General features: G+C 44.7%; 1 protein-coding gene across 2 annotated transcripts in view; it reads right to left on the minus strand.

The window, feature by feature from the left end:
• Positions 1-8,425: 8,425 nt before the first annotated feature.
• Positions 8,426-26,468, minus strand: part of LOC310858810 (uncharacterized protein) — a 58,933-nt gene continuing 40,890 nt past the window's right edge. Inside the window, exons 10-28 of one of the 2 annotated variants that reach the window (XM_083765093.1) lie at positions 26,153-26,187; positions 25,980-26,008; positions 24,935-24,969; positions 24,348-24,467; positions 23,732-23,863; positions 23,436-23,477; positions 22,465-22,605; positions 22,152-22,316; positions 20,918-21,122; positions 20,301-20,377; positions 19,712-19,868; positions 18,932-19,221; positions 18,205-18,530; positions 16,649-16,832; positions 15,876-16,214; positions 14,718-15,438; positions 12,812-12,874; positions 12,224-12,345; positions 8,426-10,468 (exon numbers count right to left, since the gene is read on the minus strand). In XM_083765093.1, coding sequence (XP_083621219.1) covers positions 10,433-10,468; positions 12,224-12,345; positions 12,812-12,874; positions 14,718-15,438; positions 15,876-16,214; positions 16,649-16,832; positions 18,205-18,530; positions 18,932-19,221; positions 19,712-19,868; positions 20,301-20,377; positions 20,918-21,122; positions 22,152-22,316; positions 22,465-22,605; positions 23,436-23,477; positions 23,732-23,863; positions 24,348-24,467; positions 24,935-24,969; positions 25,980-26,008; positions 26,153-26,187 — 3,219 coding nt within the window. In that variant the 3' untranslated portion in view covers positions 8,426-10,432. The remainder of the gene's footprint in view (positions 10,469-12,223; positions 12,346-12,811; positions 12,875-14,717; positions 15,439-15,875; positions 16,215-16,648; positions 16,833-18,204; positions 18,531-18,931; positions 19,222-19,711; positions 19,869-20,300; positions 20,378-20,917; positions 21,123-22,151; positions 22,317-22,464; positions 22,606-23,435; positions 23,478-23,731; positions 23,864-24,347; positions 24,468-24,934; positions 24,970-25,979; positions 26,009-26,152; positions 26,188-26,468) is intronic. The other variant, XM_083765094.1, reaches the window with a different exon arrangement.

Raw genomic sequence — 26,468 nt, forward strand, 5'->3', positions numbered from 1 at the left:
GAGGAGAAACAAGAACACTCCAGACAAAATAAGCAACTCCAGAACCAACGGGACCTCATCCAGAAAGAACTGAGCTCAAAGGACACCGATTGGTACATGCTGAAGGAGAAATGGGGGAAGGAGACAGAGGAACTAGTTAGAGAAAAGGAGGCTTTGGCTGAGAGGAATGGCAAACTCCAGCACCAACTGAATCTAATCCAGGAAGAACTGAGATCTAAGGACACTGATTGGTATATGGTGAAGGAGAAATGGGAGAAAGATAGACAGGGACAAGATAGAGAGAATGAGACTTTGGTTGAGAGAAATGGGCAACTCCAGAACCAACTGGACCACATCAAGGGAGACATGAGAAACAAAGATACTCAGTGGTGCATGGAGAAAGCAAAATGGGAAGAGGAGAGACGGGTACAAGCTGGAGTAAAGGAGGCCTTATCTGAGAAGAATATACAGCTCATCCATGAACTGAAAGACAAAGATTGTCATTGGCGCAAAGAGAAAGAAAAATGGGAAGAGGAGAAACAAGAACAATCCAGCCAAATTGAGACTTTGGTTAAAAAAAACAGGCAACTCCAGAACCAACAGAACCTCATCCAGACAGACCTGATATCCAAGGAGACTGATTTGTACATGCATAAGGAGAAATGGGAGAAGGGGAAAGAGGCACAATCTAGAGAAAATGAGGCTTTGGCTGAGAGGAATGGCAAACTCCAGCACCAACTGAACCTCATCCAGGAAGAACTGAGATCTAAGGACACTGATTGGTATGTGGAGAAGGAGAAATGGGAGAAGGAGAAAGAGGCACAATCTAGAGAAAAGGAAGATTTGGCAAAGGATAATGGGAAACTTCAGAATCAACTGGACCTCATCCAGAATGAACTGAAAACCGAGAGACAGGGTCAAGCCAGGGAAATTGAGGCTTTATCTGATAAGAATAGGCAACTCCAGAACCAATTGGATATCATCCAGAAAACACTCAGACCAAATCAATGGGTGGTTGGGAAACAAAGACAGGATGAACTGAGAAACAAAGACTTGCGTTGCTCTCAGGAGAAGGATAAATGGGAGGTGGAGAGCCTGGGATGGACTAGAGAGGATGATTTGAAAGATAAAAATGAGCAACTCCAGAACCAACTTGAAGTCATCCAGGTAGAACTGAGAATCAAAGATGCCAATCTAATCATGGATAAGAAGAAAATTCAGTATGAGATGCAAGAGTGCAAGAGAGAAAATGAATCTTTGCTCGAGATCAATGGGCAACTCCAGAAACAACTGGACCGCCTCCAGAAAGAACCGAGAAACAAAGGTAGTACCAATTGGTATACATGGGACGAGAGGCCAGGAGAGGCTGTGGAAAGGGTGGCTTTGGCTCCGAAGGATTGGCTACTCGACCAATTGGAAGAGCAGAGAGCCATGGGTGAGTTGAAGGACGCAAGCCTCCTATTAGTCCAAAGGCAGTTGGAAGAGAAGACGATAGAGATCAATACCCTCAAAGAGATATATATGGAGGAGCATTCGAAAGCAACTCAGGTCTCAGAGGAGAATAAGCAGCTCAAGGACAAGTTGCATTGCCTCCAGATAGAACTAAATCAACTTGCCCAGACCGCAGTCTACCATGCTGAGGACATCAGAAGATTTAAACTACATGACCGTCGTGATAGAACCGGAAGGTAAACATGCGCACGCATGTGGAAGATGCCAAATTAGGACAGGATCATACCACAGGAAACTTTCAGCTACAGCAATATTTGAGGGACAAAAACACAAAAAACAAATATATTATTTTCTTTGTTATATTTGAGGGGCGCTAGCCCCTCCTATGCACAGCTTTGTGTGTATATGTGTATGAGCACGGAATGTAATGATTTGATTGGCTAAGCACTGAATGTGATGTATGATGATGCACAATGATAAGAGCGCCCCTCACTTCACACAGGTGTGATTTCTGAGGGGCGCTAGCCCATCGAATACACAGTTTGTCTTTAGTTCAATGTTTGTTTTGTAAACGCCATTGACAATGAAGGGAACAGTTACATCATAATGTTCCATTTACATCATATTGTCTCTTTATTGTTAATGGCGTTTAATGTTTGTGTTTGCACCGTTTGTTTTATATCACCATATCAACATGAGTTAGACTTTAATATATTAGCGCCCCTCATTTCACACGGGTGTGATTTTTCATTACTAAATTGTATTAAAAGTGTAGACAGGAAACTGATGACCGATGGAACTTCAGGTCAAGCCAGGATGTAATTAATGTGTTAATAAGCGTTTGGGCAACATAAAATGTTGAGGGCCGGAGACATCGTTGGGAATTTGCATTCCACAAAATACCTTGGTGAGAAAAAGTTGCACCATATGCAGTGATTCATTTTATTGATGTTTTCGGCTTTCTTACTAGACCTTTCAAATGTAACAACTATACAAAATAGTATTTGTATAGCGCACAAATACTCACTTGATCAGCAGTGAGTTACCTTTATTTTATTTGTATTCATGTATTATTGTTTTATTGTTATCGACACCGTTGAGAAATCTTGAAGCACAATAATTTAGCTGCCTATAGTCAGGGTTCGGATTAGTAGTGCCCGGCATATGGCCAGGTTTAGTGCATAGTTTGTTAATGCATACAGTACGTACAGTATCAATTCACTGATATGCGAGCTGACTATTATAATTACTTTCATTTAGGAGGGGTGTAGTGGGGGGACAGGACGTGGGGGAGTGCCATCCCCCCACTTCTCTCACGTCTAAAATATTTTTTTTTGGTAAAAATGTTTTTTGACTTGTCATTTACTTGTATGGATATGATTAAGCATCGTAAACCCTGTTTCTAAATAGGCTATACACGTCTGCATGTTTTAATAGTGTGTATGTGCACGTGCACAAAAATGCGGGTGCATGTGTGTGCGCACGTCCCCCCACTTCTAAAAGTACCACTACAACACTGCAACATGGGGTCCTCAGAGTTACAACAGGGGGGCCGCCAAATCTTTGTGTGCTAGGGGCTCTTTTTCTTCTTATAGATCAGCTATTTTCAGCAAAGAGGTTTAGTGTAGGGAGGAAAAACATCATGTATACAGTTGAGTTAATTAGGCTAGGGTTTAAGTGGTGTACTATAAACTGACTGAAAATACACATTGACATGAATCCAAAACAACGCTACACAATGATAGCACTGTCAAACAGGCCTATAGTATTATATCAAATCTATGAAAAAGTTTCATCTGCAACACAATTGGGGTAGTGGGGGTCCATGCTTCATCGCTCTCGCATCTAAGTGGTCCTTGGCCTGAGGAACTTTGAAGACCTGTGATTTAGCTTATAAATCTAGAAGCTAAATCAGGCACGATACGGTGAAACAAATATACTCCCAAAATAAAGTAAATACATAAAAATAATTGAAGCTAAAAAATAAAGAAAAACAATTAAGTCCCTGTCAGATTTATGCCCATAAAACAAATCCCAAGGTTTTTATTATTTATTTGTATTTATTTACTTATTCAAGTAAGTAGGTTGGAGAGGCTTATTGTGTATCAGCCAGAGCACGGGAGTTTGTCCCTGCGCTTCATGATACGCTAGAACCCTGGGAGATGGATTGCTGAGGTGGAGCGCCATACCTACCATCATCCCCCAATACTTATAACACATACCATCAGGCCCCAGTACTTACAACACCTACCATCAGCTCCCAGTACTTAAAACACCTACCATCAGCTCCCAGTACTTACAGCACCTACCATCAGCTCCCAGTACTTAAAACACCTACCATCAGCTCCCAGTACTTACAACACCTACCATCAGCTCCCAGTACTTAAAACACCTACCATCAGCTCCCAGTACTTACAACAACCACCATCAGCTCCCAGTACTTACAACAACCACCATCAGCTCCCAGTACTTAAAGCACCTACCATCAGCTCCCAGTACTTACAACAACCACAATCAGCTCCCAGTACTTACAACACCTACCATCAGCTCCCAGTACTTACAACAACCACCATCAGCTCCCAGTACTTACAGCACCTACCAGTACTTACAACCACCATCAGCTCCCAGTACTTACAACAACCACCATCAGCTCCCAGTACTTAAAACACCTACTATCAGCTCCCAGTACTTACAACAACCACCATCAGCTCCCAGTACTTACAACAACCACCATCAGCTCCCAGTACTTACAACAACCACCATCAGCTCCCAGTACTTACAACAACCACCATCAGCTCCCAGTACTTACAACACGTACCATCAGCTCCCAGTACTTACAACAACCACCATCAGCTCCCAGTACTTACAACAACCACCATCAGCTCCCAGTACTTACAACAACCACCATCAGCTCCCAGTACTTAAAACACCTACCATCAGCTCCCAGTACTTACAACAACCACCATCAGCTCCCAGTACTTACAACACCTACCATCAGCTCCCAGTACTTACAACAACCACCATCAGCTCCCAGTACTTAAAACACCTACCATCAGCTCCCAGTACTTACAACACCTACCATCAGCTCCCAGTACTTACAACAACCACCATCAGCTCCCAGTACTTACAACAACCACCATCAGCTCCCAGTACTTACAACAACCACCATCAGCTCCCAGTACTTACAGCACCTACCATCAGCTCCCAGTACTTACAGCACCTACCATCAGCTCCCAGTATTTAGAACACCTACCATCAGCTCCCAGTAGGCTACTTACAGTTACAACACCTAACATCAGATCCCTGTACTTATAACAGCTATTATCAGCTACTTACCACATGATGACCTGCCACACCCAAGCCGTGCTACTCAAACACTGAGCCCCCTCGCCCCTTTAGGGGCAAAATTCGGCCCTGACATTTTGCCCCAGACCGGACCACTAACAACAGGCATGCAATGCCCTTAATAAGACCACTTTTACTGAACAATTACAACATCCCTCCATGTTCTGGAATCTGGAGCTTTGAGTAAAATATTACTACACAACCTATAGCTACATAGCTTGGCCTTACGCTACTCACAGAGTGTGTAGGATGCTGGCTAAAGCACATCATGGCACTGGCAGCAAGCTACAGTCAGATCTCCACTTAACTGGAGATGGACCTATTACACTTGCACATAAGAAGTAGAGGACTATTATGAATGGGTTAAGTATGAACGTGAGTCTGCATGCAATCGGAACTATGGCTAGTTAGCTAAAGTATAAATCTACAGTATCGGTTATAGTAGGGGTAGATGATATCTATAGGCTATATGAGGATGGCATGCACATTAATTTATGCTTAACATAGTGAAGGCCTGTATGTACTGTATGTATGCAAATAAGTTGTTTACTGTAACAGTGTTGTAATTATTATGTAGGCCTATGCCCCTGTGACATTTTTGAAAGGCCACTAAACAATTACTGTGACCAGTGGTGGAACAACATTGGGCCGGGCCGGGGTGTGAGACAGCACGACCGGGCCTCACCGAACATGACTCCCAACAGCACCCCCCCCCCCCCCGATCGGGAAGAAAAAAACATTTACGCTAACAGTTGCTGCTAATTTGAGCAGGCGTACATGAACGAGAGAGGAGTTGTGTGTGTGAGGAGATGGTCACAGATAGAGGGAAAGTGTTATATTTTGCCTGTTATTTATGCTATATATTATTGATCGCGTCTGTGTCTGTGACATTGCGCAGCAGTGCACACACGAGAGAGAGAGAGAGAGACGTAGAGAGAGAGAGGTGCTGCGTGTTAAAAAAAAAAGGCTACTACTCATCTTTGTGTTCTGTTTCACCTTTGCTGAGTGATCGCACACAGGGGAAAGCAACAAGAAGGGGTTTAGAATCGAAACAGTCCGTTGTGGAATCACACAGTGATTAGCCTACTAATGAGTGACAGGTCTTGCCACTTTTGTAGCCCTGGCTGGACCGCTTAGTTACAGCGACTCTCGGCAGCGCGGTAAATTCTCATCAGACAGACATGATATTTTGTTAAAGTGTAGGCTATTATAGGCTATATAGGCTCCTTATCTGGTTAATTCAAGATTGCTTTATTTGTCATTCTTTAATTCCAACTGCAGCAGCAGAAAAAAACGAAATTGCGATGTGCTGAGTGCTGAGGGCCGCAGCAGCATGGGTCGCGCGCAGCTCGCGCTGCCACAAACTTCTCTTTACATCAGAGAAAAAAAGAAAAAGAAGAAAGCGACCGGCGACTTCTTCAGAAGCAAGAGGAGTTAGTTAGTTAATTGCGGGAGCCTATGCGGGATTGGCAGGGGGGCCCGCTGGTTTTATCAGTCGTGAGTGACTGTGTAAAAAATCGTCCATCGATCATCTGACAGCCCGGGCCCTCAGGAGGTCCGGGCCGGGGTGTGACCACCCCCCCTACACCCCCGGTAGTTCCGCCGCTGACTGTGACTGACAATAATATTGTCTTACCAGGAAAGATGCATGACACTTCAACCCACTTGTACTGGTTTTGGGTTTGTCATTATTGGCAGAAATGTTCATTAGTTGCAAAAATAGCAGATCCACAAGGACACAACACTTTGTGACTTGTGAGCTTGGAGATTATTTATTTATTAATCAATCAAAAGGATAGTATGTATTTTCATTTTTATTATTAGCCTATTGCCATATAGACATAGTTGCAACTTGCAACACCACCAGACAACACAGTTTACCGTTTCTGAATCTGATAGAAACCACAGACTACATTCACAATGTGATGCGATCATGCACCGCTAATAGACTCAAAAATATAAAAAAATATGACTCGCTATTTGTGCTTGAAAACGTATCCATGCTTGATGATGTTGGATAAGGAAGGCATACAGGCTTTCTCTGTTGCTTGTTGCTTTCACATCACATTACATCAGAGAGGGAGGACAGTTAATATTCACCAGGTACCATCCGCATGGTTTTTCTCACTCTCTGCTCAAAGACTCAATGCAAAAGTATTCCATTTCGTGTCGGAGCACACACTGAACATAGATCTCCAAGCCCTCAACACGTTGAGTCAGCGATGTGTTATGGCTTAGGATCAGCTTAGCTGTAATATGATAGGGCAGTATTTTCCTTCCCTGCCGCCACAAAATGGCTCAGAGCGACGCAGTTTTAGCCCTATGGTGAAAAGAAGCAGCTTGTCAGGTGAAAAGAAGCAGCTTGGACTCCTCATGCATAGAAGGAGGCATGAGGTCAGTCCGCTGCCCCCCAGGTTGGCAGAGGAAGTGTAGCGCCCAGGATTACATTAGATAATTGGCACAGGGTGAAAAGAAAAACTGGGTTAAAAAAGAAGCGAGACAGACAATATTTACGCAAATCCAGGAAGCATTTCAGGAACACGGAAGCATTTCAGGGGTGCACCCTAGATACCGGTACATACATGGTGAGTGATCACAACAGCTGAAACGGTCCAGCATGGTCTCCACATTCTTTCACATGATAAACTCAATTTGAGCTAAATTCCAATGCATTTAAAATTTCAATCGGCTCTAGGCCCGGGCCCTGGATGGAATATAACCGGTGCGTTCACATTTTCTGAAAAAAGAAAAGTCCATGTCGTCCTTGGCATACTGTGACCATAAATTATGGTCGTATAGTCCTTGGCAGAGGAGGAGGATAGACCAGAGTCTCTGTGATAGACAAGGCAGTTGACAGTAATTACACATGGCAAGTGCCGGAGCAGACAATTACCGTATTTATCCTAATATGGGGCCTTTTAAAAATCATAACGTCGCGATTCCACCGGCCCATTACTGGTCAGCCCACCGGGCATATGCCTGCCTGGTGCGTCAAGTGGCCAGTCCAGGCCTGGTCGGGATCAATCAGAGGGTCACCATTTGGTTTGACCCCCCTGGCCTCCCCAGTCTATGTAACAAGGTCTACTTTTATTTGCTATGTAGAACAGGGGTCTTCAATGTTTTTCAGGCCAAGGAGCCCTAGCTGAGAGATGAAGCAGGGACCCCCACGCCATAGCTTTCTATCTACTGTATCTAATAATATAACTAATTGTAAAGATTGTGCCCTCAAAATATGAGGATGAATATGTGTGAAGGTGTCATTCTGCGCTATTAGCTGAAAGGTGATTATTAGCATAAGGTATTAGAATAGACAAACTGTTATAAGTCAGCATTTATGTATCAATTAACCTAAGGGGGGGGGGGGGGGGAGAGGAGAACTGGAGTGGAGAAGCGAGAGAGGAGAGAAATGTGAAGGTCACGCAATAGCCTGGATGTGCAGGCCTAGGTTGCTACAGTAGATGAGGGGGCAGCAAGAGGTAGAGGGAGGGAAGGGAAATAGGTGGAGGAAGGGAAAGAGAGAGAGGGGTGGGGGGGGTGGTTCCTATGGTGATTCCCTGTCAGGATCAGTATATGTTTGTACATCATCACTGTCAAAGCAATACAAATAATTGGTCCATTAAGTCTTTCATAGACAGGAGAAACAGCAACGTAAACATAACAGAACAAACTTTATTTCTTTGTTTAGTTTCTCTGCAAAAACTCTTTAAGTCAACATGTTTTCAGTTCACCCAGGACAAATCAAAGTAACACAAAAGGGAAAAAAAAGAAAGTAAAAAGGTTATGGATGGACATGAAAAGCTGACAGGTCAAATCTGCATGGGGTGAAACAGTCTGGTCAAATGTACATGCGGGTGAGTTTATGATTATGGATGCTAATGATGGTGATAGACCAATCAGCACTCTACTATGGAGGCTTACAGCGGTGGTTTTCAAAGTGGGGTCCCGGTGACCCCCCCAGGGGTCCTTGAGGGGGCTCCATTGGTTCCCCAGCTAAATTACATAATAAAGCACCAAAATGTGTTCAGACCACTTTACCCTTTACACCGTTTGAAAATAGCAAATATAAAAGTCCTATAACGTTTTGGAAATATTAATTTCCAGATGGGTGGGTCTGCGGTCAAATACAAATTCTCACCTGGGGGTCCTCAACATGAAAAAGCTTAACCAATTGAACCCCGTCCTATTCTGGGGGCGAACATCTGGTGACCACGACAACAGATGCCGTAGCCTGAAGGGTACTGTGACTACAGCTGTAATGGCCTAAAACAAAAGGTTCCCAAAAATAATATCTTTTTAACTGGAGACCCACGACCCCTGACAAAGCACTTGGAATTGTAGACTTTGTTTGACTTGGTTCCACAGATAAATATTGTGAAGTTTGACCTTAGTTCCACAGATACATATTGTGAAATTAGTCAAATGGCTAATTTCACAATGTTGGCCTCATTTTTATGTAATATATTTGACAATTTGGTATTAACAAAAAAAAAACACACCAGTGTGAAGTGAGGGGCTCTCTTATCATACATCATCTCATTCTGGCCAATCACAATTTGCGTCCCCACCTTTTTCATCAATGTAAACACTCAAAGCTCGGCATAGGGGGGGCTAGCCCCCCTCAACAAGGTCTTAATAGTCATCAAATTGTAACTATAGAAATGTACAGATACCCTGTATATGCTTATATTGTTGTTGGTTTGTTTACTGTTGAGTGAGAAAACAATGTTGCACATTAAGCTAATCATCTGGGGGCTGCTCAAAATGATTTGGGGACCCTCTTGGGGTCCCGACTCCCAGTTTGGGAACTGGCCTATGGCATAAATAATGCCTTAAATTTGGGATGTTTGCCTTCCTCACTCACTGTGGAGAGAAAACGGGTGAAAATGACAGTTTTGTTCATGAAATAGTATAGGATGGTAAGACTCTAGATTAGCTTACATTATATTGAAATGTCTATGAAATACAAATCTGGCTCACAAAATCTAATGCATGGAATTAATCCATAGCATGCCCTGTCGAAGACCTTTTCTGTAGAAACATTATATTACACTGTATATATTAATAAGAATTATAGGTTTGTTGTGGCCAGCACCTCAACTACCTCAGTCATTTAAATACATTGCTCTCACACAGCATATGTTGGGTTTGGTTGTTAAAGTTTGTCTTTCTTAAAGAATACCGGGAAGATGGTCGACTCGACTCGGGCTGGGCGACATATCTATATCATAATTATGGATATTGTTGTTACATGAGACCAGAATTTGGATATTGTTAATATGGCATAGTTTAAATATCATCTTTCCCTCTTTGTAATCACTTTGCCCCTTGATTTTATAAAAAAAGAAGTTCAAACTATTTGAAAACAGCAGATCTACAAGCTCACAACTTGTATATTATATTAGCCTCACAACATATTGATTATAACACGGTCAAAAATAGTGACCATTTCGTCCACATCGCCCAGACCTAGACTCAACTGTCTTTACTCATCGAATGCTGAAGAACAAAACGAAACAAAAACAAACCAACAGAAAATGTCGATACCTGGTAGTGACAATGTAACATGTGTGGACCTTTACACGGGTGACGGTAACAACAACATCGTTAAATATAGAGGAATGACTCGTTTTTGCCAGTCAGCTTCTCATCGTTTCAGCTACGGTTTGTTCGTCTTCCTGGTCTGCAGGTATTTCTGTAAAAGAAGGAACAAGAGCCAGAATTAAAAAAAACAGACCCGTCTGAACTGCGTGGTGCTGTGCTACTGTACTGTGCAAGCCCTCCTCCCTGGCCTCTGTGTGTGTGTGTGTGTGTATGTGTGTGTGTGTGTGCGTGTGTGTGTGAGAGAAGCTGCTCAACAGCAGTATTGCGATGGTAATGTGGTGGTTAGCACCATAGACATATAAAGGTAGACACCCCTTTCGGCTCTGGAGCGTATGTGCTCAAGGGAGGGCAAGAAATTCCCGAGATTCATTGCGAAGCACCGCGGAAGCATGAGTGTGTGAGTGTGCATCACAGAGCGCATGTTCGGGTCTGGTAAGTCCAGGAAAAGATGCGCTGTGATTGGCCAGTCGTCACTTGAGTGGCAGTGTGACGTAGGGTGCCGTCCACTCTTCTGGCATACCAGTGTAAACTCTTCCGCCTTCCCGTCAACACACATGGCTCGAACCAACTGCAGCAGCCAATGAGGCATCTATTTTTTAAATATCTATGGTTAGCACCACTCAAAAATAACAAACGAGAAATTACAGAGTTACCATGTGAGGGTCCCCGGAACATCCAGACCCCCAGGAACGCACCCAGTGGGCCGGCCCGGTTCCGGTGACCCGCCCAACGTCCGAAAAAGGTCGTCTATGGCGAGACTTTGCAAGACTCCATCCACTTGCAAGTCTCGCGATAGACAAGCTTTCACGCTTTACGGCTGGAACACACGGCGTTACTATAGAGTAAAGTGTGACACTACACTATACATTATGAAGAGGATTGTTTTTTTGTTTGTTTTTTAGCGATGGAAATAAGCAAATTAGCACTAAAACCCAGCACCCCATTGAGGGGAAAATAGCCATTATTACATGGCTTGGTTGAATGCTTGATTCTGATTGGTCAATCGCTTAATTCAGCGGTGAGTTATCTCATCATGACCACTCCGCTGTATAACAGACCTCTGCCTAAATCAAACCCTCTGAGCACCAGCTGCGCCCCGCTTGATTTACTGCTGTTTCCAACAGGACAGCCATGTAAACACACACACACACACACACACACACACACACACACACACACACACACACACACACACACACACACACAATGTCATTTACAGCTTAACATTGCTCTCAAAAAACATTTGAGCGAGAAATAGACGAAGCAGGACCCGAAAATGGATTTAATTTTATCAACTCACTTCCTTGTTTTCCGACAGTGCTGCAGCCCTGCAGCTGGTCAGACGCAGCCAGTGCGAACTTATGGAATACTTTTTTTGTTGTGTTTTGGGTCAATGTATTAATTTATGTTAGGTAGCCATGTAATAAGCGGGATAATATCTGGCTGGCTTCAGGGAGTGTAACCACCGTCTCCCGACAATGACCACCTAGCCAGAGGTAAGAAAGCCTTCTAGCATGAAACGCTCCTTTAAACTCACTTTGTCACTCGATTTTCCACTGTTCTTATAGTTTCTGTGGAAACTTTTAAACTTGTTGTATTGAGGGCAGCCATTGTTGTTTTGCAAGCACGTATGTTATGTCACCACATACACATAGAACAATCAGAGGCTGCTGTTCACTGTTGTACGGCACTGCAGTTGAAACGCAGTCACTGATTGGCCTGGTCATTTTCTCAACCTTCTGTATATTCTCTGTCTATGGGCCAAAGTTCAGACTCATACCGGGGAGGAGGCGTGAGTGAATCCACGTAAGGTGTCTGGCCAAAGCCATGGTTAGTTAGTACGTACCTCCAGGCTCTCATAGTGCTTCAGGCTCTTGCAGTGGCTCAGCTCTGCCTCCTGGCCTCCGGTGAAGAAGCGGTTGCACACTTTACAGAAGAAGCCTGTCTTGGGAATCAGGTACTCCATGCCTGCAGGGGGTGCAAGAAACCACCACAGATACATGAACCACTTATATATTTATATAGCGCCTTAATCTAACACGCTTACATAGATTGTGCATTACATTCATTCACCCATTCACGCACACATTCATACACCGATGGCGGCGGAAACCATGCAAGGCACCAACCAGCACTAACTCTGTGGGAGCCCAGGTTCGAACTGGCAGTTGTGATTTTTAGACCGCCTCCTAAAATAAAAATAAACAAGTCATCCCGGTCGTTTCACTCATATGGATATGAACTATCAATTGACTGAGAAAATGCTAATGTTACTGCTGCTGAATTAGTTAGATTTTCGCTAGAAAAAGACTATCATATTTGAGTGATACGTCGTAAACGATACGGAGACAGAGACACCTCCCCAACAATATCGCAGAGACAGCTTGTTTTGTTTATAATGAGCCTATAGCTGATGGCATGGAGGGTATCTCACCGACTGCAGTGGAAGGGTCATATGGAGAGAGGTCCTCGGGTCCTCCAAGCGGCGGGCGCTTCGCTGAAACAGACATCGCTGAGTGTTCATTTTTGGATGGTTAAGTACAACGTTAACCCATTTAGACCGTACAACGTGTGGGAACGTCATAACTACTGTACACGATCTAGCACATTTTCAATGATATCAAACGAGAGAAGAATATTCAAAAGAAATAAAAAAATTAGTTCGCCTCCTTGACACACAAGCCGTGCATAGGAGGAGCTAGCTAGCACCAGTCATAAATTCAATATCACAACCGAAAGAAAGTCCTATTATGTGATTTGTGAAAGGATAAAAATCACACCTGTGTGAAGTGAGGGGCACTCTTAATAATTATCATACGTCATCATACATCATTAAAACTGGCCAATCATTAGTATTTTAATGTTTGTGTTGTACACAGATACTCAAAACTGTCCATGCATTATCAATGGAATTTAATGTTTGTGTTTACACCAGGGGGGCAGTCAGCCAGATATTTTGTGAAGCCTCTTTTGAAATCGGGACTTCCTGAAAGTTCATATAATGGCCTGTTGTGGCGCTGGACTGGACCCAAAAAGCCCCATAGCTCCATAGAGGCCCATGTATTTGGGCCCAACTTCACCTAGACTGTATTACCTTAATAAACATGGTCATGAATACTTTCTGCTTCCAGTCACTAGTTTAAAGTCTCATTTCTAATGTCATAATATTCTTTTTGGAAAATTATGGTCCCATTTATAAAATAAATGACCATAAAGTCGCGTATGTTCTGAGGGGCGTGGCTACCGTTACAGTCTATGATCGGGATCCCCCACCCACTCGAGTCAAAATAAAAACCAACGGAGAAGAAGGGGGGAAGTCCCGCCTCGTTGTCTGGGCCAGCCAATGGCCAGCTGGACCAGAACGGATCAAGAAAGATGGCGACTTACAGTGCATTAGAGTGCAAGGAATTTCAGGCTTCATTTTATGTTCATGTTAGACCCGGGGAACGCTTTGTCCATATTGTTTACACGCACACTAAAAGCTGGACATAGAAAATATCAGATGTGCCTTCCGTTTAGACAACGGCATTGTCGGGGGTTGCAACAAAGTAAAATCAATTTTCAGAGCGGACATCTTTCAAAAGACTGTGCCTCATGTCTTCATGTAAACATGAAATACGAAGGAATCTGCAAAACGTGTGATGTCATGACTCTGTTCACGTCGGCCGTTCTGGCATGCAAAAATCACAGACTACTAAGTGACAAGGGAACACAACAGGACTTTGCCGTTTTCTCTGTAGAGACCGTTACCGTGTAAACGTGGCCTAACTGAAATCAGACTGAGAACTTTAAAGGACCTAACATAAAATTTAACTTTTTAAGTTTTTGAGCTCCCCTGAATATTTTCTATCCCCACAAATATGCAATTTTGAACAATCAGGATTTCTCATCATATAGGAACTTTTATGGAAATTGCTCTCAGGAACAGCTAAACTGATTTGGTCGTATTTGTGATGTCATCAATGTCACCCTACTTTGTATAATTCCTCCCTCTCTCTTCAGTTCCAAATTTGCATTTCCACTTTGTTTACAATGTCCGCCATTGTTGATTTTCCAAGCTGGCATGGAATGGAAACAAGCCTGTGTTATCTAGCATCAGTATTATAATGACTAAAATATTAAATAAGTTGCATATCAGCACCCCCACCACCTCAGGACATTGTGGTACTGCAGCTAAAACAGCTTCAGAAGCAAAACAGAAATGCCATGGACTGGTTATATCAGAGTGGTGATTGAGGCTCAAACCATTAGAAATAAGTTTGAGGGACATAGACAATAAGATATTAAATATTAAAAACCGTTTTAAAATTCATGTTATAGCTGCTTTAATCCATGCGTACCGGTGCAGGGGAGGTCGGCTGTGTCTCCCACCTCATCCACCGTCACTGTGGAATCCATGGTAACCGTACTGGTGCCGGGGAGGCCAGTGACGTCTCCCACCTCGTCAACCATCACCGTGGCAACTGTATCAGTGTCCGGGAGGCCGGTGACATCTCCCACCTCGTCTACCACCACTGTGGTATCCATGGTAACCGCACTGGTGCCAGGGAGGCCGGTGACGTCTCCCACTTCGTCTACCATCACTGTGGTATCTATGGTAACCGTACCAGTGCCGGGGAGGCCGGTGACGTCTCCTACGTCGTCTACCATCATTGTGGTATCCATGGTAACAGTAGTACCGGTGCCAGGGAGGCCAGTGACATCTCCCACCTCGTCAACCATCACCTTGGTATCCATGGTAACCGTGCCGGGGAGGCCGGTGACGTCTCCAACCTCGTCAACCATCACCTTGGTATCCATGGTAACCGTACTGTTGCTGGGGAGGCCGGTGACGTCTCCAACCTCGTCAACCATCACCGTGGTATTAATGGTAACGGTACTGGTGCCGGGGAGGCCTGTGACGTCTCCAACCTCGTCAACCATCACCGTGGCATCCTTGGTAACCGTACCGGCGCCGGGGAGGCCGGTGACGTCTCCAACCTCGTCAACCATCACCGTGGTATCCATGGTAACCGCACCGGTGCCGGGGAGGCCGGTGACGTCTCCAACCTCGTCTACTGTCTAGGGATGACAATGTCACCGTACAAATAAGTTAGTGTTTGGTGTGGAACATAAATAAAAATGGAATTTCTTGCCTTTTAGTTTCCTTTATTTGGTTCTGTCTTTTTTCACACTAGTCTACACCAAATCCATCAGCCAAAAATAGCCGATCTAGGATATGCCGAAGGAATGACACACCAAAACACACCAAATATTTTAAACATTTTATACTTTAAAAAAGAAAGTGGAAATAGCCGATCAACAAGCTCACAATGTGATGCATTGTGACATGTTGTGAACTTGTAGATCGGCTATTTCCACAATTTCTGAATATATTTGAAAATGTATGAACATTGTTCAGTAGATGAATTCATGCAGATGGAATGAAAACGATTCCTACAGCGTTAAATAATGGCTGTCGGGCGATGACTGTAAAATAATGGCAACAAGCCTTGTACCGTCGCTGTGGTGTCCGTGGCGACGGGGGAGGCGTCGGCGGCCGGAGGGATTTGGGTGACCGTGGTTTCCATGGCAACGTCAGCGGGGGCGGGAGGAGAAGAGGGCAGGTCCGTGGTGTCTCCCACCTCGTCCACGGCGGCCTCCCCAGCAGCGGCCGCCTCCCCATCGCCGGGGGTCCCAACAACGGCGGTGGTCTCCTCGGCGGAGGCGGTCTGCCCAGCAGCGGTGGCGGTCTCCCCAGGCAGGTCGGTGACATATCCAATCTCGTCCACCGTCACAAACTCCCCAAACTCCCCCAGGTCGAACGGGAAGTCTGGCTCCGTCTCGTCTGCCGCCACCTGGAGGATGGTTTTGTTCCATTTGTTCATTGTTCTCAGAGCATAGCACGCCAGAGGAGTCAGAGCATGGTGGGAACAAACCGTGTTTATCTATCTGTGAAATAAATTTAAACTGGAGCATCTCGTAGTAGTGCAGTAGAGTAGACAGTACAGAAGTTGACATTTCTTTTGACAATTTGTTGATATAAAGGGAGGAAATATTCAAATAACTTTCATGAGCATGGTTAAGTTGGCAATTGGTTCTAAATGTCCTTTTTCCCTGACCCAAACATAGGTTTGGATATACAGTAGTTTGGGTCCCTAAACTGAGGTATGTATATATTTTGGGTCTCTAAACTGAAGTATGGATATATTTGGGGGTCCCCAAGTTGAGGTATGGATATATATCTGGGTTAATTGCCCCCAGCCCTAAGCTGAGGTCTTGGGGAACGGACCTTTTTGACCTCGCTGGGTGGCCTGTCGAGTCCGTCTCTCCTGGAGCTGCGTCTGCTGCCCTCTGACCCTCTGGACCCAGAGGAAGGATCCTCCCAGTGATTCCTCCTCCTGTCCCTCCGCTCCGCCTCCCTCCTCTCCAACTCCTTCCTCTCCAACTCCCTCCTCTCCTTCTCTCGTCTCTCCCTGCAGGGGTTGGAAAGAATACATGGTTGCTAGGAGACCGATAAAACCTGGAAATTAATCAGTCTCCATCTGCCTCAATGTAAACAGATTTACAAAAATGCATTTATCTCGGATTCTCTTCCCAGACTGCGTTTTTTGGTCAAAGCAAGCTTTATTCACGGACCACAACTAAAGTAAAACAACCGATGATTGTGGTTACTGAATGTATTTTCCAGGTTAAGGAAAAGACGCACGTCCATCACTCTACATACAGTACACCGTTTGTTTACTTCCGGTTCATGTCTCGGCCTCTCGGGTCCTGTGGGGCTTCTTAACACCCTGAGCGGCATAAACAAAGTTCTCCGTCCTTTAAAATAGTAACGCTCAGGACGGAGATTAATAAAAGGACGGAACTTTATTCATATCAAAACCGATCGCATCGCTCCACAGGCTGGGAGTGTCTGTTGGGCAAGATTCAATGTCATTTCCGGTTGGGACGTCAGCCAAAATATTCCCCTCCATTAGCGGATCAGATCGAAAATCTTAAAACGTGAATAACTCTTGATCTAAATCATTCCGTCCAATTCTAATCAAAGATTATGTTTTAGACGGCGGTCCCGTCACTACTCGCTAGTCGCGTTAGAATTAATCATACCTCCCGTTGTTGTCGATCGCCTCGGGGCTACATCTAGCTACTTCCCAAAATGGCGCGGAGCCACCTTAAAATAGGTCCTGAAGAAACAAATCGCAAAAAGTAACCCCCGGGCGTTCGAGGTATTAACAAAAGAAAAAAATAATGACAGTGGCAGACGAATTCATTAATGAATAGGCTACCTGGAACTTAAGTCAATGTGTTAAAGTGCTAGCACCCCATCCCCTCCCATATATCTGTCAGAAGACGCTGAGGGTTAATTTCACCCAACACCGCAGAGCACCAGTTGTCATTTATATTCATGAATGTCCATGTCATTTTTCACACACAGGAAGAAATTAAGATGGGATTTTATGACTTTTGATTTTTTGTTTGGCATCCATTGTTAGGTACTGTATGCCTGTATGACCACGGATATGCTCTAAACGTGTGAAAGGGTATTTTTTTTCATTTCACCAGACCAGATCCTAGAGAAAATGTTATTAGTTAGAAACAGCTGATCTACAAGCTTGTTAAATCAGCCATTTCCACAATATTTCTGAACTTTCTGAATCTCAACCCTGATAAATACACCTAAAAGACCATATTAAAACTTATAAAAACTAAACTAAACCCAAGCCTTTTCAAAAATGTATAAATAAATAAATTTAAAATTAAAAAAATTAAGTAACCTAACAAAAAGTAATCAAACTAAAAGGAAAAAGATAACAAAACAGTAAAAAAATATATATATATAGTAACCTTGTTTCTCTGTCCTTCTTGGCTCTCTCTCTCCTCTCTCGCTCCCGGAGCTCTCTCTTGGCGTCGCATTCTTTCTTCTTCTCCCTCTCTTCCTCCTCCTCCTCTTCCTGCGTCTTCACCCGTTTCGCCGCCACCGCCTCATCCTTCTTCTCCCCCTCCTGTGCTTTTAGGACGCCGTCGCCTCCCTGTGCCCCGGAGGTCTCTGCCGCTCCCGCTGCCCCGTCGCTGCCGGGAGGCGGCGCTGCTGCCGGCGCGGCGTCGGTGGGTTGGCTGGCCGTGCTCGTTCGGCATTCGACCAGCAGCGCGTCCACCATTTCTGGTGTAACCTGAAGCAACGGGACGTGACAAAATGAGCTTCTTTCCTAAGGGTAAGTGATATTCCTTTGTTAAACGGAAACTGTTTAAATAGCTCTATATTGTGAACCTTTGAGGCCTTTGTCACATTCATCTTCTAAAGAGCACACTTTCAGCCATTGGTTATCTCTGCACAGACACCCACAAAGGCAGTATACACATCCCAAAGGCACAGACTAGGGAAAGGAATCGCACCACCTACGTAGACACACAGAGGCTTCAGGAGTCCCCAGTTGATGTTGGCTAGTCCGCACTCTCGCATGGCTACTTTCTAAACATGGGTTTCAATATATTTTCGTTCACCAGCACTAGTTGCAGCCCTACTCCGCCGCTCAGATCCTCAAAGCCAGCACAAGCAGAATGAGGAACACACCTTAGGACGCTCCACGTCGTCGGGGTTGCTGGACGAGACCTCTCCATCAGCGGAGCCGGAGGCCTGGATCTCATTTTGTCCCGAGTTGGTCTTGTCCAGTCCTTCTCCTTCTCGTGAAGCCTCCTCGCTGGGTTTGCCCTCTGCCGGTCCTTTGCCGATCGGCACTTCGGCGTCTTCTTGCTTCACGTCCGCCTCGGCGTCGCACACCGGCGTGGCAGCGGCGGTAGAACGCTGCTCTCCCACCTTCACGTCGTCTTGGGGTTTGCTCCGTTCCTTCACAGCGGCTACACCTGTGAGAGTTATGATGATATTTTAGTTGATGGTTAATTGTCATAGATTATCAACTATTATGTATGTATGTGTGTGTGTGTGTCGTGATTTGGCAAAAATGTTATATAAATATATAAATATCGGATCTGGAAAAATCGGCATATACCGGTACTCAAAATCGAATGATCGGGAAAAACCATGATACGATTATTGTGAATGTTTTTTAATCACCATAAACGATAACGATTATTGGCCATTTGATCGTTGCCGCTGCTCTCTGCGCCGACTCTCCACTTACTTTCATCGTCCTTCAGCTTCTTGCCGTTGAGCTTTTAAACCGTCGCTACGTGTTTTTCCCCCCGCGCGTGTGTCCCGATGTACATTGGACGACATTATCTGCCACGCACAGGACAGCATAAGGACAAACTACACAGCGTACTAGGACTTTGCCTTGGTCATTGTGAAACTCGAGAATTTCGACCGCCTCGGCGGTGGCAGTGCCAGTCTCACCGTCACCCTCCGTGTCTCCGCTGTCCACGACGACGTTGTCTTCTTTCCGCGTCTCTCCCCCGGGGACAGTAGAGTCCTTCTCTCCGGGTGCCGCCGTGTCCTCCTGGCGAGCCGTGGCGGCGGCGGTGTGGCTGTCCGAGTTGTTGGCAGGTGACTTCTGAGGACACGTGGATTAAAGCTAAATTAAATATCACGCCTGAAACATGTTGTTAGGCCAAGTCCTAAATAATGTACTAATCTAATGTAATGTGTATGTTTGTGAAACGGGGTGGAAGAAGCATCCACAGACTAGCGCTGCGTTTCATAATTAATTATTAGCACAATGTGTACAATTATGTTTTGGTAGCCATGCAGATTGAAGATTTAACCTCAACTAAAAGTGTTGATTTTGACAACACATTTACTTTTAGTCATATTTTAGTCATTTGAAATGTTTTAGTCGACTAATATCCACCATTGATTTTGTTGACAAAAATCTGTTCTGGCTGGCCTTGATGGTGTCGTAATGGCCGATTTCACACTTGATTGCATTTTGAAAATAGCCGATCTACAAGCTCCCGACATGCTTCCATAGAAGGCGTTTACAGACCTGCGTGGCGGTAGAAAGCTGCTCTCCCACCTTCACGTCCTCCTGGGGTTTGCTCCGTTCCTTCCCAGCGGCTACACCTGTGTCACAGTTATGATGACATTTTAGTTGATGGTTAATTGGCATAGATTATCAACTATTATATTATTAGGGTTGTCCCGATCCGATCGCGTCATTTTAAAATGATCAGAATCGGATCTGGAGCAGAAAGAACGTGATCGGGACATCCCTAGTACCAATATTATATCCATATCATGATATTAGACTGGATATCGTCTGTGATTATGTATATTATACTATTGTGATATGGCATAAAAATACTCAAAATCAAATGATCACAATCGGATAGGGAGCGAAAGAACATGATCAGGACATCCACGATACGATTATTAGGAGTGTTCTTTATCACCATAAACTATAATTATTGGCGGTTTGGTCCTTGCCGTTTAGCAACAGTGTTTTTTTTCCCCACGTGTATGTTGCGATTTAGAAAGGGCAACGTTCTTGCCGTCTGCCCAATGACTGTACAGTGGACAAAGTACACTGTACAGTGGACAAAGTACACTGTACAGTGGACAAAGTACACTGCGTACTAGGACTTTGCCTTTGTCGCTGCGAACCTCCGAATGTTGCGAATGAGTCCACCTCGGCGGTGGCAGTGCCAGTCTCACCGTCACCCTCCGTGTCTCCGCTGTCCACGACGACGTCTTCTTTCCGTGTCTCTCCCCCGGGGACAGTAGAGTCCTTCTCTCTGGGTGCCGCCGTGTCCTCCTGGCGAGCCGTGGCGGCGGCGGTGTGGCTGTCTGAGTTGTTGGCAGGTGACTTCTGAGGACACGTGGATTAAAGCTAAATTAAGTATCAAGCCTGAAACATGTCGTTAGGCCAAGTCCTAAATAATGTACCGTTTGTGAAACGGGGTGGAAGAAGCATCCACAGACTAGCGCTGCGTTTCATATGTACAATAATGACGTTTTGGTAGCCATGCAGATTGAGGATTTAAGCCATTTAGACCCGACACCAAATTCTACAAATGTCTTCTAAATCATGACAGTTTTCTGAAAAACCTCCGTTTCTATGTCAGTGGTGCTCAACCTTTTTCAAGGACCCCCAGAAATATCTGTATTTGGACGCGGACCCCCATCTGAAAATATGCTGTTCCAGGGAACCCCCAGAAGCAAAGATTTGAGTTACGTTCACTCTGAAAGAATATATATATATTCAAGGATTTGAGGCACATTTTCACGATTTTTCAAAAATAGCAGACCTACAAGTTCATAGCACGGCACTCGGTGCCGCACTATGAGCTTGTAGATCTGATATTTCTCAACAGCATAACATAAGTTAAGTTACAAAATGGGTTAACCTTACGTATTTTGGCCAGCTATGATGACGTCGAAATTAGGGCCGGACTTTAACGCGTACATTTCCAGGTAGGTGGTGATGACCTTGCCCTGGGTGCTGGGTTTGGGGTCCGTCTTACCTTGGGTGCGTCCAGGTAGGTGGTGATGACCTTGCCCTGGGTGCTGGGTTTGGGGTCTTACCTTGGGTGCGTCCAGGTAGGTGGTGATGACCTTGCCCTGGGTGCTGGGTTTGGGGTCTTACCTTGGGTGCGTCCAGGTAGGTGGTGATGACCTTGCCCTGGGTGCTGGGTTTGGGGTCTGCCTTACCTTGGGTGCGTCCAGGTAGGTGGTGATGACCTTGCCCTGGGTGCTGGGTTTGGGGTCTTACCTTGGGTGCGTCCAGGTAGGTGGTGATGACCTTGCCCTGGGTGCTGGGTTTGGGGTCCGTCTTACCTTGGGTGCGTCCAGGTAGGTGGTGATGACCTTGCCCTGGGTGCTGGGTTTGGGGTCTTACCTTGGGTGCGTCCAGGTAGGTGGTGATGACCTTGCCCTGGGTGCTGGGTTTGGGGTCCGCCTTGCGGCTGAAGGACAGCGGGCAGGTCTGGATGATGCAGGGGTACCTCTGGAAGCGCTTGTGGACGGCCAGAGCCAGGGCGGCAGTGGCCATCTCACAGATCATCTGACGCGAGGTGGAAATGAGGGAAGATTGGACAATCAGTTGCAGGGTGCAGAGTGTGTAAAAAAACCAAAACAATAACTCAAGCTTTTAGGGGGGTGATCCTACAAGGATTGTGATGGAGGACCAGGGGGCTGTGTCTCATTCTCACCATGCCGTGGCTGAGGACCAGGGTGTTGTGCACCGTTCCAAAGCGCTGCACCAGATCCTTGACCTCGGACGGGCCCGTGGGCGCGTTCGGGACATTGAAGATCACCAACAGGCTGCTCCAGCCTACGGTCGCTAGTGCCCCCTGAGGCAGAGAGGAGAGGGGAACACCATTCCGTCACTTAAAACCCATTCTGACCTGAGATCAGATTCTAAAAATGTCTTCTACATCCTGACAGTTTTCTGAAAAAGCTATGTTTCTGTGTCAGTCGTTCTTCGGTTTTTCAAAAATAGCTAAAGCATAACATAATAACCAAAAGGGGTTCCTGCCAAAAATGGGTTAATTAAGCCAATTTAGTCAACTCAAGTTCAGGTTGAACCTACACGGTACAGGCAAAGAGGCCCGACAGTAGTACCGAGGGCAAGACCACCGGGTTACTGAACAGCTTCTACCCGGTTACCATCAGACTGTTGGTAACATAACAAGGCCTCACCACTGCCCGTCATCAGGATGGCTTTGGACTTATTGAAGCGCTACCACCTCTGTGTCTAACCTCATGCACAAACTGTACCAGGTGCATTTTGTATGTAGATATTATTAGATGTTTGCCTATCCTTAACATGTTTCTTATATGTCCTTTCTCATTGCTTCTCCCTGATCGTCACTTCTCCCTCTTCTTAGTCTTTTACTCTTCATGAAAGCAACACAACGATGGAGATTTGCACACAGAACATATTTCACCCATGTGTAAACCCGTGTTGTGACAATAAAGATGATTCTGATTAGCTCACAACGAGACATTGAAATGTCTGGTTGATTAATTATACCACAAGGATTGATTAAAATACAATTTAGATTATTTCAAATCAGTCTCGGGTTGCAGCTTTAAATCACATGGAATGCAACATATCACTGTTCTGCCCCAATTTGACTTGATTTGTGTCCATAATACAAGTGAAAGGCTGAATACTTACTAATGGGTCTTGCGATACCTTCAGAAGATTGTACAGTGCCACCTACAGGAACAGTTAAGAGTTATTTTCAGGCTTGGCTTCAGGACAACAGGAATGATGTTTGCCAGAAAACTGCATGGGGTCAAGTTATTTCCCCAAAAGATAGAAACCCTTTATGCAATGTGTGTATACTAATGTTTGAAACACAAATAGACATAAAACTATATATAATAAGCATACACCACACCAAGAAATGATCTGAACAGATTAGGATAGTGGAGACGTAGAGAGGATGACAGATTAGAGTAGAAGCCTACCGGTGTGTTGCGACTGACGGCCTGTTTAAAGTTGGTCAGGGTCAACGGAGAGTCGTTGATTTTGGCTGGGATGAAGCTGTGGACCTTCACCATCTCCTCTGCCGTCTCTGCGTCTGGCATCAACAGCAGCGCCTGGCCAACACACAAAACAACCCCACCATTCAACTTCAATGCTGTACCAACATTCTCACTTTCTTTTAACCACATGAACCCTAGCTGAACATAAGCAAGTTCTGAACGTGTTGAAATGCGACGTGTGGTTGGAGGACAAGACCATAACATTTCATATCGGGTCTGACTGGCCGCACTGGGGGGGAAACCGCTCACTACCTGACATTTTAATTCGATTCCGATTCAGAGGGCTACAATTTGATTACTGGGGCTACCATTTGATTACGATTTGATTACACATGAATCGCGATGCCAATAATCTAAGAATCAAGTGATATAATCTCCCCATACAGCCAAATGCTGGATAAAACAAAAGAGAGAGACACTTGCCACCTGACGAAGAAGTCAGGTTGAAATGTCATTACATTACAATGTTCTAATCTGCCATTTAATTTGTTCTATAATCACTTGTTTGCTTCCATAATGTGATGGACCTGGCACCCACCTTCCCTAGCAGTGGAGCCAGGATGAGGTCAGTGGGAGCTCCAAAGGGCTGGGCCAGTTTGATGACATCACTCTCGGTCCAGCCGGTCTCAGGTAGTCCAGTGATCAACACTGTGCCGCTCTGAAAGAAAACAGCTCACACATCAACAATATGCATAGATAGAACAGCTCACACATCAACAATATGCATAGATAGAACAGCTCACACATCAACAATATGCATAGATAGAACAGCTTACACATCAACAATATGCATAGATAGAACAGCTTACACATCAACAATATGCATAGATAGAACAGCTTACACATCAACAATATGCATAGATAGAACAGTTTACACATCAACAATATGCATAGATACTAGAACATGAGTCACGGCTGAAATGTTTTGTCAGTCCTAATCTGTGATTTGTGAAACGGCAAGAAAAGGAGTGCCTCCACACTAACGCCGTTTCCTAAACACATGACTGTTATGTAGAATTGTGATGTTTAGATCACCCCAAAATGTTCCTGCCATTCCACATACAGAACAGAAATAGCAGTTCTTTCTCGTGCACCACAAATATCATATCGCTTGGACATACATACCTCTTCTGAACTCTTGGCAAGTTTCGGTCCATTTCCTGTAAGGGAGACATGGAGACAGAATGAGCGAGGATGACTGAATTTAACCCATTTTGGCCTGACGTAGAAATTAAAAAAATGTCTTCTAAATCCTCCAGTTTTCTGAAATAAATATTTTCACGATTTTTCAAAAATAGCAGACCTACAAGCTTGTACCGCACCACAAGCTTGTAGATCTGCTATTTTTCAATAGCTAAATTATAAAATAATGTTTAAAACACCAAAAGGGGTTCCCGTCCAAAATGGGTTAAAATCCATAGAACACCATAAAGTAACTTTGGTTCTAGAACTGGTTCTGTTCTAGATTCTTGTAACCTTGGTGCTTTCACGAAAACGCCCACGAACCGGCTTGCATTTCCACCAGTTTTCAATCGTCAATGACAGTAAAAGGTGACTTTCCACCAAAGAGACTCTTTCCAACTCCAACAGAGTGCAACAGACTAGCATTTAGTTCAGCACAAACCAGTCGGACAAACCAGGACTGCTTATTATTTATAAGCTACTTTGGTCTTGTTTTCCTGTAAAGTCGCGTAAATATTCCAACCTGTCTGCACAGCGATATTGACAAGAAGCGACGAGAGCTTGTTGGCAGAAAACGGTTTCAGATTATTCTGCCACTGAAGCGCCACCAAATCGGCTTGGTGGAGATCTGGCTTAACGGTTTCCCGCTTTCTTTTTTATGATGATTTTTCGCTTATTATTTATTATCACATCAGTATCTCACAACCTGTAGAATAGTGACACGCCCACTTTGGTTCCCAGTTCAGGGCAAGAAAAAGCAAAACAAATGTGGTTCCAGTTCCGAACCAACTTTTACGGTTCTGCACCAATTAAACATGTTTGACCTGGTTCAAACCCGGTGGAAAAGGGGCCACAGTAGGACACCTGAGACACAAATGTGGATGGTTGTTCAGCTAATTTCCATTATGGTTCTTGGTAATGAGGGTCCCAGATACATGAAACAATACTGAAGTTTGTCAGTGTCCATGGGTTTTGGGTGTTATCTTACCTGAATCCTCGCCACCTGTGGTAGATTTCCTGTGAAGAGAGAAACACGACTTTCTTTTCTTCGTTTGTTTTTATTTACCTCTGATGTGTATGTGTTAGAGATGGGGGGGGGGGTGAGTGAGAGGGTAGGAAGGCCTTGAAGAGAACACACAGGATGGAAAACATTTAACATACCCATTGCTGAATGATGATTTGTCTGCTTCTGGTTTCTGAAAGGAAGGAGACAAAGCCATGAATAAAATGCAACAACTACCGGTAGACTACCTGTATGCATCATACAAGAACCAAGCACCATTGAGACATAATATGTACGTAGATGCCGGCGCTGCATTGTCCACTGGATCGCATTGGCCAATGGAACCAAATGGACCTGTAAGGGTCCATTTGTACACTCAAGAGATTTGGGGTTCCGTGGCCTAATGCAATTGTTCTCAACAAACTATTAAAACAATGAATTTTAGGGGGGGTGGGGTCCCCAGATGATTAGTGT

Source organism: Protomyctophum parallelum (assembly GCF_964188405.1).
Source record: "Protomyctophum parallelum genome assembly, chromosome: 5".
Taxonomy (NCBI): Eukaryota; Metazoa; Chordata; class Actinopteri; order Myctophiformes; family Myctophidae; genus Protomyctophum; species Protomyctophum parallelum.